The 13,700-nt window shown below is 36.1% G+C and overlaps 1 protein-coding gene across 1 annotated transcript; it reads left to right on the forward strand.

Moving 5' to 3' along the window:
* Positions 1–8,599: 8,599 nt before the first annotated feature.
* Positions 8,600–10,311, forward strand: LOC107759170 (uncharacterized). The gene has a single exon (XM_075257002.1). The coding sequence runs from the start codon at positions 8,615–8,617 to the stop codon at positions 10,187–10,189; it is 1,575 nt and encodes a 524-aa protein (XP_075113103.1). The 5' UTR covers positions 8,600–8,614; the 3' UTR covers positions 10,190–10,311.
* The last annotated feature ends 3,389 nt before the right edge of the window (positions 10,312–13,700 follow it).

Here is a 13,700-nt window from a genome sequence, read left to right on the forward strand (position 1 = left end):
TGTTATAAAATAAAGACTGTAAAGTAAAGACAACTATAGAGAGAAACTGATATATTATTCGAATTCAAACTAATGTACATAATGAACTGAAATCTCTTCTATTTATAGAAGAAAGGAAGCTGTTGTGTAAGCTGCTACGCAAGCTGTCGTGTAAGCTGCTACTACAAGCTGCTGTGTAAGCTGCTACGCAAGTTGTTGTGTAAGCTGCTACTGCAAGCTGCTGTGTAAGTTGTTACTATACCAGATATGGATAATCTTCTACTGAGAGCAATGTTTATCCATAACGGAGTACTGAATGGATAAACTTATTATACCCGGTATGGATCCATAACCGGGTATCGAAGTGATAAGCTTCTTCAGGAAGCTTATTTCCAATAGAGTACTAAATGGATAAACATATTTACGGTGGAGTCTCATATGGATAAGCTTCTTCAGGAAGATTATTTACAACGAAGTACTAAATGAACATCCATAATATAATATATTTATAACACTCCTCCTTGGATGTTCATTAAAAGATAATGTGTCTCATTAAAACCTTACTAGGAAAAACCACGTGGGAAAAAATCCTAGTGAAGGAAAAAGAGTACACATATTTAGTAATACGCATTGCTAAGTGCCTCATTAAAAACCTTATAAGGAAAACCCCATGGGAAAAAACCTTAGTAAGGGAAAAAGAGTGCATCGCGTATTTTACTCCCCCTGATGAAAACCTTGTTTCAAATATTTGAGTCTCCGCATTCCAATCTTGTATACCATCTTCTCAAAAGTTGAAGTTGGCAAAGATTTAGTGAATAAATCTGCTGGATTATCACTTGAACGGATTTGTTGCACATCAATGTCACCACTTTTCTGAAGATCGTGTGTGTAGAATAATTTTGGTGAAATGTGCTTCGTTCTATCTCCTTTTATAAATCCTCTCTTCAATTGGGCTATGCATGCAGCATTGTCTTCGTATAAAATTGTGGGTCTTTTCTCACATTCCAAACCACATTTTTCTCGAATAAAATGAATTATTGATCTCAACCATACGCATTCCCTACTTGCTTCATGAATAGCTATTATCTCAGCGTGATTTGAAGAAGTAGCAACAATAGATTGCTTTGTGGAGCGCCATGATATGATAGTACCTCCATATGTAAATACGTAGCCAGTTTGAGATCGAGCTTTATGGGGATCAGATAAATAACCTGCATCTGCATAACCAACAAGGTCTGCACTATCTTTGTTACCATAAAACAAACCCATATCAAGAGTTCCCTTTAAATATCGCAATATATGCTTAATCCCGTTCTAGTGTCTCCGTGTAGGAGAAGAACTATATCTTGCTAGTAAATTAACAGAAAATGCTATATCAGGCCTTGTAGCATTAGCAAGATACATTAGTGCACCAATTTTACTGAGATAGGGTACTTCGGGACCAAAGAGTTCCTCGTCCTCTTCTGGAGGTCGGAACAAATCTTTATTCACTTCAAGTGATCGAACAACCATTGGTGTACTCAATGGGTGCGCTTTGTCCATGTAAAAGCATTTTAAGACCCTTTCTGTATAGGCAGATTGATGGATAAAGATCCCGTCTGCTAAATGTTCAATTTGCAGACCAAGACAAAGTTTTGTCTTTCCAAGATCTTTCATCTCAAATTCTTTCTTAAGATATTCAATTGCCTTTTGGAGCTCTTCTGGAGTTCCAACAAGATTTATGTCATCAACATAAACAGCAAGTATAACAAATTCTGATGCCATTTTCTTTATAAAAATACATGGACAAATAACATCATTTATGTAACCTTCTTTCAGCAAATATTCACTAAGGCGATTATACCACATACGCCCAGATTGCTTTAAACCGTACAAAAGATCTTTGTAATCTGATTGAATACATTTCCTGAGATTTTGCTTCAGGCATTTTAAATCCTTCATGGATTTTCATATAAATTTCATTATCAAGTGAACCGTACAGATAAGCTGTAACTACATCCATTAGATGTATTTCAAGCTTTTCATGTAGTGCTAAACTGATGAGATATCGAAATGTTATGGCATCCATAACAGGTGAATATGTTTCATCAAAATCGATTCCAGGTCGTTGTGAGAATCCTTTTGCAACAAGGCGAGCTTTGTATCTTTCAACTTCATTCTTATCATTCCTTTTTCGTACAAAAACTCATTTATGACCAACTGGTTTTATACCAGCAGGTGTTTGGACTACTGGTCCAAAGACCTCTCTTTTAGCAAGTGACTTCAATTCCGATTGAATTGCCTCTTGCCATTTTGGCCAATCAGATCTTTGTCGACATTCTTCGACAAATCGAGGTTCAAGATCCTCACTATCTTGCATAATATTAAGTGCAACATTATATGCAAAAATATTATCCACCACTATTTCAGATCGATTTAAATTAATCCCATCACCGATCGAACTTATTAAAAGTTCCTCACTCACATGAGCTTCGGGTTCATTAATTTCTTCAGGAATCTCAGAAATAATCAGATTTTGGGTCTCTTTAAGAGAACCCTTCATAGTATCGTTTTGATCATTTGTCGATTTTCTTTTTCGAGGATTTCGATCCTTAGAACCCAAAGGCCTACCACGCTTCAGACGTGCTTTAGGTTCACTATCTCTCATGCTAGTAGATGGTCCTACTGGGACATCAATTCGGATAGGCACATTCTCTGCTGGGATATGTGACTTAGTTATCCTTTTCAAATCAGTAAATGCGTCTGGCATTTGATTTGCTATATTTTGTAAATGGATGATCTTCTGGACCTCCTGATTACATATAGGGGTACGGGTATCAAAGTGAGATAATGATGAAATTTTCCACACAATTTCTCTTTTGATTTCCTTTTTCTCTCCCCATAATTGTGGAAAATTTGTTTCATCAAACCGACAATCTGCAAATCGAGCAGTAAATAAATCTCCTGTTAATGGTTCAAGATAGCAAATAATAGAGGGTGATTCAAACCCAACATATATTCCTATCCTTCTTTGTGGTCCCATCTTACTATGTTGTGGTGGTGCTACTGGCACATATACAGCACATCCGAAAATTCGTAGATGGGCAATATTTGGTTCATGACCAAAAACTAATTGTGACGGAGAATATTTATTATAATGTGTCGGTCTGAGACGGATAAGTGATGATGCATGCAAGATAGCATGGCCCCAAGCAGTAGTGGGCAATTTTGTTTTCATAAGTAGTGGTCTTGCTATCAATTGCAGGCGTTTAATAAATGACTCTGCAAGGCCATTTTGAGTATGAACATAAGCTACAGGATGTTCAACTTTTATCCCAACGGATAGACAATAATCATCAAAAGCTTGAGATGAGAATTCTCCAGCATTATCAAGGCGAATAGCCTTTATAGGATAATCTGGGAATTGTGCCCTTAATCGAATTATTTGGACTAATAGTTTTGCAAACGCCAGGTTGCGAGATAATAGTAGGCACATATGAGACCATCTTGAAGATGCATTTATTAGGACCATAAAATATCTAAACAACCCACTTGGTGGGTGAATAGGTCCACATATATCCCAATGTATACGCTCTAAAAAGGCAGGGGATTCAATACCAACCTTCATTGGTGTTGGTCTAGTGATCATTTTTCCTTGATAACAAGCATCACAAGAAAATTCATCATTTGTAAGAATCTTCAAGTTCTTTAATGGATGTCCACTCGAATTTTCAGTAATTCGTCTCATCATTATTGATCCGGGATGGCCCAAACAGCCATGCCAAAGCACAAAAGTATTTGAATCCGTAAACTTCTGGTTTACGATAGAGTGTGCTTCAATTGTACTAATTTTTGAATAGTATAAGCCAGAAGATAAAGTTGGTAACTTTTCTACAATGCATTTCTGGCCAGAAATATTCTTTGTAATACAAAGATATTCCCTGTTCATTTCATCTATTGTCTCAACATGATACCCATTTCGGCGGATATCTATAAAACTCAACAAGTTTCTTCGGGACTTGGAGGAGAACAATGCATTGTCTATAATAAGTTTTGTTCCCTTAGACAGAAATATTATGGCTCTTCTGGAGCCTTCAATCAAACTTATATTACCAGAAATTGTTGAAACATTTGCTTTTTCCTTATGCAAATAAGAAAAGTATTTCTGATCGTTGAATATGGCATGAGTTGTTCCACTATCAATAACACAAATATCTTCATGATTTGTCTTTGATCCAAATATAATTTGAGGGTTATCCATATTCTTTAAAATAACATAAATAAAATATATTATAATAAGCATCATTATCAAAGCATAACCTTTATTTATGTACAATAATTACATAACCATACTATCTATTACAAACAACAAAAATTAAAATATTTACATTTCTATAGATTCACTACCGATTACATGACTTGTTTCTCCTTCTGGGAGTGCAAAGTAATCAGCTACATCAAAATGCATGAAGTTTAAATTATCTTCAGAAATAAAATTTGCTTTAGCATTTTTCTCTGTCTTCTTCAGGGAGGCTTGATAAAGCTCAACCAGGTGCTTTGGCGTACGACAGGTACGTGACCAGTGCCCTTTTCCTCCACATCTATAGCATGCATTTTCTGCATTTGGCGCTTGCACCGCTTCATGCTTTTGTTCCTTCCTTTTCCACTGCTGGTGGTGAGGAGGCTTCTTTGGTGTATTATTATTACCATGATTGGGGTTTCTTCCCCGACCACGGCCATGACCACGACTGGGGCCACGACCTCTTCCACGTTTATCTTGGTGGAAGTTCGTCTCATTCACTTCAGGGAATGGACAAGAACCAATAGGTCGACTTTCATGATTTTTCACTAATAACCCATTATGTTGCTCTGCTATAAAAAGATGTGAGATAAGTTCAGAATACTTTTTAAATCTCATCTCTCGATATTGCTGCAGGAGCATATTCGAGGCATGAAAAGTGGTGAAAGTTTTCTCCAACATATCATGATCAGTAATATTATCACCACATAATTTCAATTGGAAAATAATTCTGAACATAGCAGAATTATACTCACTGATAGATTTAAAATCTTGTAGCCTTAGATGAGTCCAATCATAACGTGCATGTGGAAGAACGACCATCTTCAGGTGGCCATATCTATCTTTCAAATTATTCCACAGTATGACTGGATCTTTAATAGTGAGATATTCCATTTTCAGGCCCTCATCAAGGTGATGGCGTAGGAATATCATTGCTTTGGCACGGTCTTGGTTTGATGCCTGATTTTTATCCTTGATGGTGTCTGCCAGACCCATCGCATCAAGATGAATTTCAGCATCAAGCACCCAAGACATGTAGCTTTTGTCTGATATATCCAGGGCTACAAATTCAAGTTTAGAAAGATTTGACATTATTTAGGAAAAGAAAGTTCTTACCTCTAATACTTTCAAAGTATTTGCTCGAGATGTCAGAGTCTCGTGCTGATAACATATTATAAAATAAAGACTGTAAAGTAAAGACAAGTATAGAGAGAAACTGATATATTATTCGAATTCAAACTGATGTACATAATGTACTGAAATCTCTTCTATTTATAGAAGAAAGGAAACTGCTGTGTAAGCTGCTACGCAAGCTGCTGTGTAAGCTGCTACTACAAGCTGCTGTTTATAGAAGAAAGGAAGCTGCTGTGTAAGCTACTACTACAAGCTGATACTACAAGCTGCTGTGTAAGCTGCTACAAGCTGCTGTGTAAGCTGCTACTGTACCAGATATGGATAATCTTCTACTGAGAGCAATATTTATCCATAACGGAGTACTGAATGGATAAGCTTATTATACCCGGTATAGATAATCTTCTACCTAGGGTAATGTTTATCCATAACCGGGTACCGAAGTGATAAGCTTCTTCAGGAAGCTTATTTCCAATAGAGTACTAAATGGATAAACATATTTACGGTGGAGTCTCATATGAATAAGCTTCTTCAGGAAGATTATTTACAACGGAGTACTAAATAAACATCCATAATATAATATAATTATAACATAATAACCTTTATCGTAAAAGTGTTTGTTTAAATTACTCCTTGTCTCTCCTTAAACAGTCTCATCTAGTTAATACTTCCACTATTTTAGAATACAAAGATCGAGTATGTCCTAAAGAAAATAACAGTCACTCAGTCCCAACTTATGTATTGCACTTAAAGATCATTTCGAGAGTCAAACGAATTTATTTTATCATAATCTTTTTATATGCTTTTTTATATTCTAAATTATTAATTATTTTTATTTATAGTATTTTTAATATAATTTTTATTTCAAAAACTTAAAAGTTTTTATATTCAAATTCACAATCAATATTAAAAATTTGACTTTAAAATGTGAATGGCATCACATAAATTGGGACGAAGGAAGTAATAAATGAATAGGTGTTTGGTAAAACACTTCTGCATGTAGGGCATTTAATACTTAGAAATTACCTCCCCTTTAGATTATAGTAATTCAATTTTTATCTTTGAATGAAGTTAGATAGTTCCGATTACTCTAATCTACTTGACTGAAAAATACAGCTTGTCTTGGAAAAAAGAAAAAGTACAGATTGAGGAGAAGAGTTAAAGAAGGCCACAACAAATAAAGTGCAAACTTTTTTTTCTATAGCAATTTGCAATTTGTCTTTATTTAGCACCAGAAAGTCAATTTGTTTGCTGTTGAGAGCTGGAAAAGGTAAAGCAAAATAAAAACTAGAAAGAAAAGGTTGTTTCAAGTCACACTGCTGTTGATTTTGATGTGTAGCTACAAGCAATAACTTCTTAATTATCCTCTTACCTGTCTATCTTTAGTTTATTATACGTCAAAAAAGAATTATAAATAGATTATGTCTATTACAAGAGAACAAATGTGAGACCCCTAAAATTTTTGAAAGAATGACGTTTTATAAGTTAGCATAACCGAATATATATATATATATATATATATATATATATATATATATATATATATATATATATATATATACAAAAAATATATAACTTTTATATATGTTTGCGGCTACCCAATGTAAATAGTTTTGATCGCAGGCTAATAATGATCTTTGCCTAGATTTTCGGGCCAAGTGCACCAACCGTTATTTTTAGGGATGCTATTTAGTGATTAGCTAGTACTTATTTTGTCCCGAAATTTTAAATTAAAAATCTTAACTTCAGGACAACTCAGAATATTTTTGTCCTGAAAAATTAAATAAAAAATAAATAAAATTCTGAATACACTGGCTAATTCCTAATTAGTAGACTTTAGAATATGACTACTTGGTGTCATTTCTACTAGATTTTCTTGTCGATCGACATTGAAAATATTGAAGTATACCCGACTTGAAAGATACTCTAGAGGGAATTTTGGTATACTAATAACTAATTATCATAGAATTTCAACTAGCTACTTAAAAATATTTTTAAATGAAATGATCAGACAGAAGAAAAAAAAGTGGATATAAAAGTGTCTTCACATGAAAAAGATGGATAATAATATTTTGAAATTATTGAAAACTAGTTAAGCACATCTTAAACCAAAGTTTTGAATTTTGATAACCCAAATTAAACTTGTTCGGCCTTATCAAATGTGCAGAAATATCCATAAGTATTATGTATACTCAAAGCGACAAAAAGTATTTATTATATAAACTTAATAATGTAGCATAATAGAAAAGCTTTTGTGTGCTAGCTATTAGTTACAAAAAGGGTAAATTCAAAATATTTAGGGAAAGTGACATTGTATAGCCGCTCTCAAAATATTAATGCATTAGGATATGATGTCTACATTACACCCCTTGGGGTGTGGCCTTCCCCGGACCCTGCGTAAAGGCGGGATGTCTTGTACACCGGGCAGCCTTTGATAGTCACTCTCAAAATAATAACCGAAAAAATATATATTTTTGTATATACACATTTCTCTATGTTATATACAAAAAAATATATAATTTTATATGTTTTTTCGCGGCTATCAAATGTATATAATTTTTGTCGCTGGCTAAATATTATGCTAAGTTAAGTGAGGCTATTTAAGAAGCTTTGGTTGTTAAATTTAAGAAATTAAGAAGCTAGTATCTTAGCTGACAACCATCAATAATCAAAATGTGAATTTAACTTATTTAAGCATTAACAGAAGCCTTAAATTTAACACACAAAATTAATTATATTGTGCGAACCAAACTTTATTATAATCCACTATCCAGTCCATTGTGCTGCAAAAATAGCTGGCAAATTCAACCATTCCCAATAAAAGAAATTCGGAATTCTAGACTTTAATGCAAACTGAAATAAAAGGCTACTTCTCTACCGTTACGTACAACTTTTAGGCAGACAAAAATTATTTTTTCTTCTTTTAACATAGGCGGATAAAACTAAATTTCTGCACGAAATATTGAATTCTATGGACCAAAAGAACAATTATTTTTAGACGAAATTAACTTTGACATAGTTGTATGAAATCAAATGGTATTGTGAGATCAAGATCGAAACTTGCATTGTTTTCTTATGAATAGAGATAAACTGATATTAAAGAAAACACGTTCTCATAATTATGTATGCATCTCAACTCTGAATGTGGAAAACTGGTAGTAGTTGAAGCAATTTAATGCACATCATTAATGTAAGAGCAAGGCACTGAAGTTTTACTGCAAGAAAATGCAAGTATATAAAGCCCTTTACTTCTTAATGCCATTTGCTCAAATCAGTTGTCAGAAAACTGAAAAAGGTCACGCAATTCAAAATTATTCCTTGAAGATGATAGGCCGGGGATTGAGGGTGGGGGTGTTAGCATTGCTTTGTTTTCATGTCCTTGTAGGGAGTGTGGTTCTCGCTAGAAATTTGAAAATTGAGGATGAGAAGTTTTTGTTTAAGGGAGGAGGATTTGGTGGTGGTTTTGGCACTGGTGGAGGTGTTGGAGGTGGATTTGGTGGTGGGGGTGGTGGAGGTTTTGGTGGTGGTGATGGAGGTGGTATTGGTGGTGGAGCTGGTGGTGGGTTCGGAAAGGGTGGTGGAATAGGTGGTGGAATTGGGGGCGGTGCAGGAGGCGGGGGTGGTATAGGTGGAGGCATTGGTAAAGGTGGTGGTATTGGAGGCGGTATTGGTGGTGGTGCAGGAGGCGGTATTGGTGGAGGAGCTGGAGGTGGCAAAGGAGGAGGAATTGGTGGTGGTGCAGGAGGCGGGGGTGGTATAGGTGGAGGTATTGGTAAAGGTGGTGGTATTGGAGGAGGAGCTGGTGGTGGTGCAGGAGGCGGTATTGGTGGAGGAGCTGGAGGTGGCAAAGGAGGAGGAATTGGTGGTGGCACTGGCGGAGGATATGGAAAAGGTGGTGGCATTGGAGGAGGTGCAGGAAGAGGGAAAGGTGGAGGCATTGGTGGCGGAGTTGGAGGTGGAGGCGGTATTGGTGGAGGAGCTGGAGGTGGCAAAGGAGGAGGAATTGGCGGTGGCGCTGGTGCAGGTGGAGGATATGGAAAAGGTGGTGGCATAGGAGGAGGTGCGGGTGGAGGGAAAGGTGGCGGAGTTGGTGGCGGAGTTGGAGGAGGAGCTGGTGGTGGAGTAGGAGGAGGAATTGGAAAGGGTGGAGGTATTGGAGGTGGTGCAGGAGGAGGAATAGGAAAGGGTGGTGGCATTGGTGGAGGAGTCGGTGGTGGTGCTGGAGGTGGAATCGGAAAAGGTGGTGGCGTTGGAGGTGGTATAGGCAAAGGTGGCGGCATTGGTGGAGGAGCTGGAGGTGGAGTCGGTGGTGGTGTTGGAGGTGGAATTGGAAAAGGTGGGGGAATTGGCGGTGGTATTGGCAAAGGTGGTGGTGTTGGTGGCGGCATTGGCGGGGGAGCTGGTGGTGGTGTTGGAGGTGGTATTGGCAAGGGTGGTGGCATTGGAGGCGGAATCGGTAAAGGTGGCGGCATAGGTGGAGGAATAGGCGGTGGCGTTGGTGGAGGTGCTGGAGGAGGAATTGGCAAGGGTGGTGGCTTTGGCGGAGGAATTGGTGGCGGTGCAGGAGGAGGAGTTGGTGGAGGTGCCGGTGGTGGTTTAGGTGGAGGATTTGGTAAGGGTGGCGGCATTGGTGGAGGATTTGGTGGTGGTGCGGGAGGAGGAGTTGGTGGTGGCATTGGAGGAGGTGCCGGAGGTGGATTTGGAGGCGGATTTGGGGGAGGAGGTGGTTTAGGTGGAGGAGCTGGAGGTGGTTTTGGTGGAGGAGGTGGTGGTGGTAGTGGAATTGGAGGATATCACTAAACATCCTCTTGTTAATGAATTTAAACACAGAGTTAAGCATGTATACCATTGCTATTGTCATTAAATTTTCGAAATTATTATTCATGAGTATTATATGAAATGAAATCAAATTTCTTCTTCTATTCGTTAATAATATGCTTACATGCAACATTCTCTTCCTTTATCATGCACGTCAACCTCTATCGATGCATGGAACTGAAATACATGTTGCTTTATGTGCAAGACACACTGGGACCAAAATGAATAGGAGTATTATAAAACAGAAAACTTATTATGTTCAAATTTCAACAGCTTTGGTTGTTTTTCCCTTTTTTTGATAAGTGTGGAAGGGGGAGTACTGGACTAGAGTAGTTCAAATTCTTATCTAATTGGCACAATATTTCGATGTTGTCTCTTTTGCAAATTGCACTAGAAGGCAATAAATTTATCATTTCATTGGGAATATTGCTACTAAGTTTAAGTGCTGCTGTTTAATGGAGGGATATTACTTAAATCTCTTGCATTAATATATGACGTGACGGATATTTCAAGATGGTGAACTCATATAATGGTGCTCCAAAAAGAAGACCTTTTCATTAAAATACAAACCAACAAAAAATAATTAATATGCACAAGTTGGATTAGATCATAAAATTCAGGGGATTTAACTCTAAGCCGTTTCATTCTGAAATTTTGCCTACGCAATGCACACGTCGAATTGGGTCATCAACTCTCTCATCAGTCCAATAAAAAGAGGAATGAGAGACCTGAAATTTTGGAGTGGCCACAAACTTGGTGTACCCTTCGTCTTTAGACACTTGTTGTGTTTCAAACTGAATTTATAATCCGACAGGGGACAGTAAATACACAAAAAAGAATAAACCAGATTGTCTTGTAGACGGGGGCGGACACACATAATGAAGTGGTGTCATGGGACACTACTTTGTCAGAAAATTTTACTAAATATATATGTTAATATTGTGAAAAAACGAATAAGTAGAAAAAATGACACTATTGTCACAAATTGTTTCTTGTCTTGTCGGTTATGTGTTGATTTTATTCTAAGGATCAGAGGTTCAAACCTCGTCTAGTATGTATTTTTGGCAAATATTTGAGAGAGCTTCTGTGATTAAAAACGTGATTAAACAGAATTGAATTGATGACCTCTTCTAATTTAAGACTCAACAATATCAATAAATTAAAGTTATTTGTTCTTGTCTAAAAGTATAATAATTAAAGTTATTTATTCTCGTTTTTTTATAAATTTCGACAGCACTTATAAAAATTCTTGCATGGAAAGAATAAAGTTCAAGTTGATATGGCTTTTCAAACAGCTGCTCTTTGTATTTTTCCTCGTTAAGGAATATGTATGATGTTCAGATTGATGTACTGATTTTCTTGGAAAGCTTTAGATTTTTTGCAAAGGAATATACAAAGGAAACTGACTCGTTTTATCTCCCGCTTGGTTTCACTTCAAATCAGAGGCGGAAGTATGGGAGTCACTGGTCCCGGTAATTTCAAAAAAAAAAAAGGTATGGTATATATCTTAAATAAAAAATTATATATTTTCATTATCATCCTAAAACTCAAAGTTTAGACAACTGTATTGGTTAATTTGAGGGTGCACAATTTGACTTTAAGTGCGTTGTGTTGCTACTTTGCCTGTATTTGTAAAATAATGATTATGGAAATTAAAACGTTAGCTTATTAACGTAAATATAAATGATATAAATGAAACACAAATCAATTCGAGCCCACTGAATTCACAGTGTTTCCTTAAGAAATTTAATCCCCTCCTAGTACCCAAGGTTATGGATTATTTCCTCCCAGGATAGAACGAATTACACACTGGTGTAGCGGTACTTCATACCCCAATGTTTCAGCGAACACAAAGTTCGGCAGCAAATCACACTTGATGTTGCTTTCTTAGTAGTTTAAAACAATGCAGAACAAGGGAGGAGAAGTCAGAAATTCGTATAGAAAATCTGAGAGGAAGGAGTGCAAAGTATAGCTAACGTTGAGTTTTCGGTGAAGAGAAGTTCAATTTCTCTCAAGTTTTCAGTGTGTCTTCAACAGGCTACTTGCACCCTCTATTTATAGTGCAATTAGCTGCTAAAAATGGACCCGCTGCCACTCATGAAGTGGAGCACTTGGCCATGGTGGACAGAGCACCAGGCTGTTTACTAATGGAGCAATCAATATGGCGATGGTGGTTGGAGCACTACTCATGGTGGAATGAGCACTTGCTCATTAATATTCACGGATTGAAAAACATCCGTTACAAACACGGATAATATTACGTTAATATTCACTGTTAACAAATAAATTTGGTCCAAAAAATTAATCAATCAATCGATCATTTGACCAAATCAAAATCAAAATCCGAAGCCGAAGCCGAAGCCGAAGCCGAAGCCGAGCGAGCGAGGGACGACGGCGCGAGGCTTGCCTTTTTCCTAACTTTTTAAGAGCTACATGAAGTGCATTTGTATATAAACCCACCAAACTTCTTTTCCTCTACCAATGAGGGACAATGTCTCATTAAAAGGAGAGGGAAACTTAAAATTTTACTCAAAATTTTCATTTCCCTCCATTTTCGATTCACCCTCTTTTTAATACCTTTCTATATTAAAAAGAAACTCAACACGATGCACGAGATCAATTCCTTCCTGTATTTGCTCAAAGTTTTTTATTCGATAGTGGTACATCGCTACTTTCAAATCTCGGGTCCGCTTCTGCTTCATATGATCGCAAAATCAACATTCTTCTTTTTCTTATATATGTATTTCATTCAAAAAAGGGAAAATGAAAAGAAAAGGAAAAGGGGGGGGGGGGGAGGAAGGAACAAGTGCAAACCCCACGGAAAGGTGAAAAAAGCAACCTTTTAACCAAAATATTTTAATTAAAAAAGATTTAAAAAGGTTAGAAGGAAATACAGTCAAACCTCTTTATAACAGTATCGTTTATTCCGAAATTTTTCGATTTTTATAGTCAATGACTGTTATACACCTATAACAACATTTGGCATTTAAATATATTTTGTCTGTTATAGACAAAAATTATCCAAAAACTAATTATTTTTCTTTTATAATATTATATATAAAAAAATTAATAAAATATTTAAATTCAAAATCTCAAAAGATATAAATATTTCATGAATTAAATGCTAAAGAAATCTAATACATTATTAAAAAAATTCTTAACTAAACGCACAAATATTTAAACTCTAAGACACACAATTAAAAAATACGAATAAATTACGTTTATATATTATTGGTAATTGTCCAATTTAAGTATATCATGTGTACATCTTCAAATAAAAAAAGAATAATATGCATATCTTCAAAAAGTATAAATAGATCTTATAAGTATCTTTTGACATTTTTCTAATGCAAGATATATCATTTGTAGATCTTTAGTTATAAGAATATTTGATGTGCATATGTTCATGGAAGAGACTGCTATCCTTAAGATAATATATAGAGCTGTTATAAGTTGTACATTAAAGTTATAAAATATTTTCTTAAATATTTAG

Source organism: Nicotiana tabacum, chromosome 7 (assembly GCF_000715075.1).
Source record: "Nicotiana tabacum cultivar K326 chromosome 7, ASM71507v2, whole genome shotgun sequence".
NCBI lineage: Eukaryota > Viridiplantae > Streptophyta > Magnoliopsida > Solanales > Solanaceae > Nicotiana > Nicotiana tabacum.

Excerpts from the sequence above, each read along its gene's own strand:
- LOC107759170 (XM_075257002.1), top strand. The coding sequence starts at position 8,615 with ATGCAAGTATATAAAGCCCTTTACTTCTTAATGCCATTTGCTCAAATC.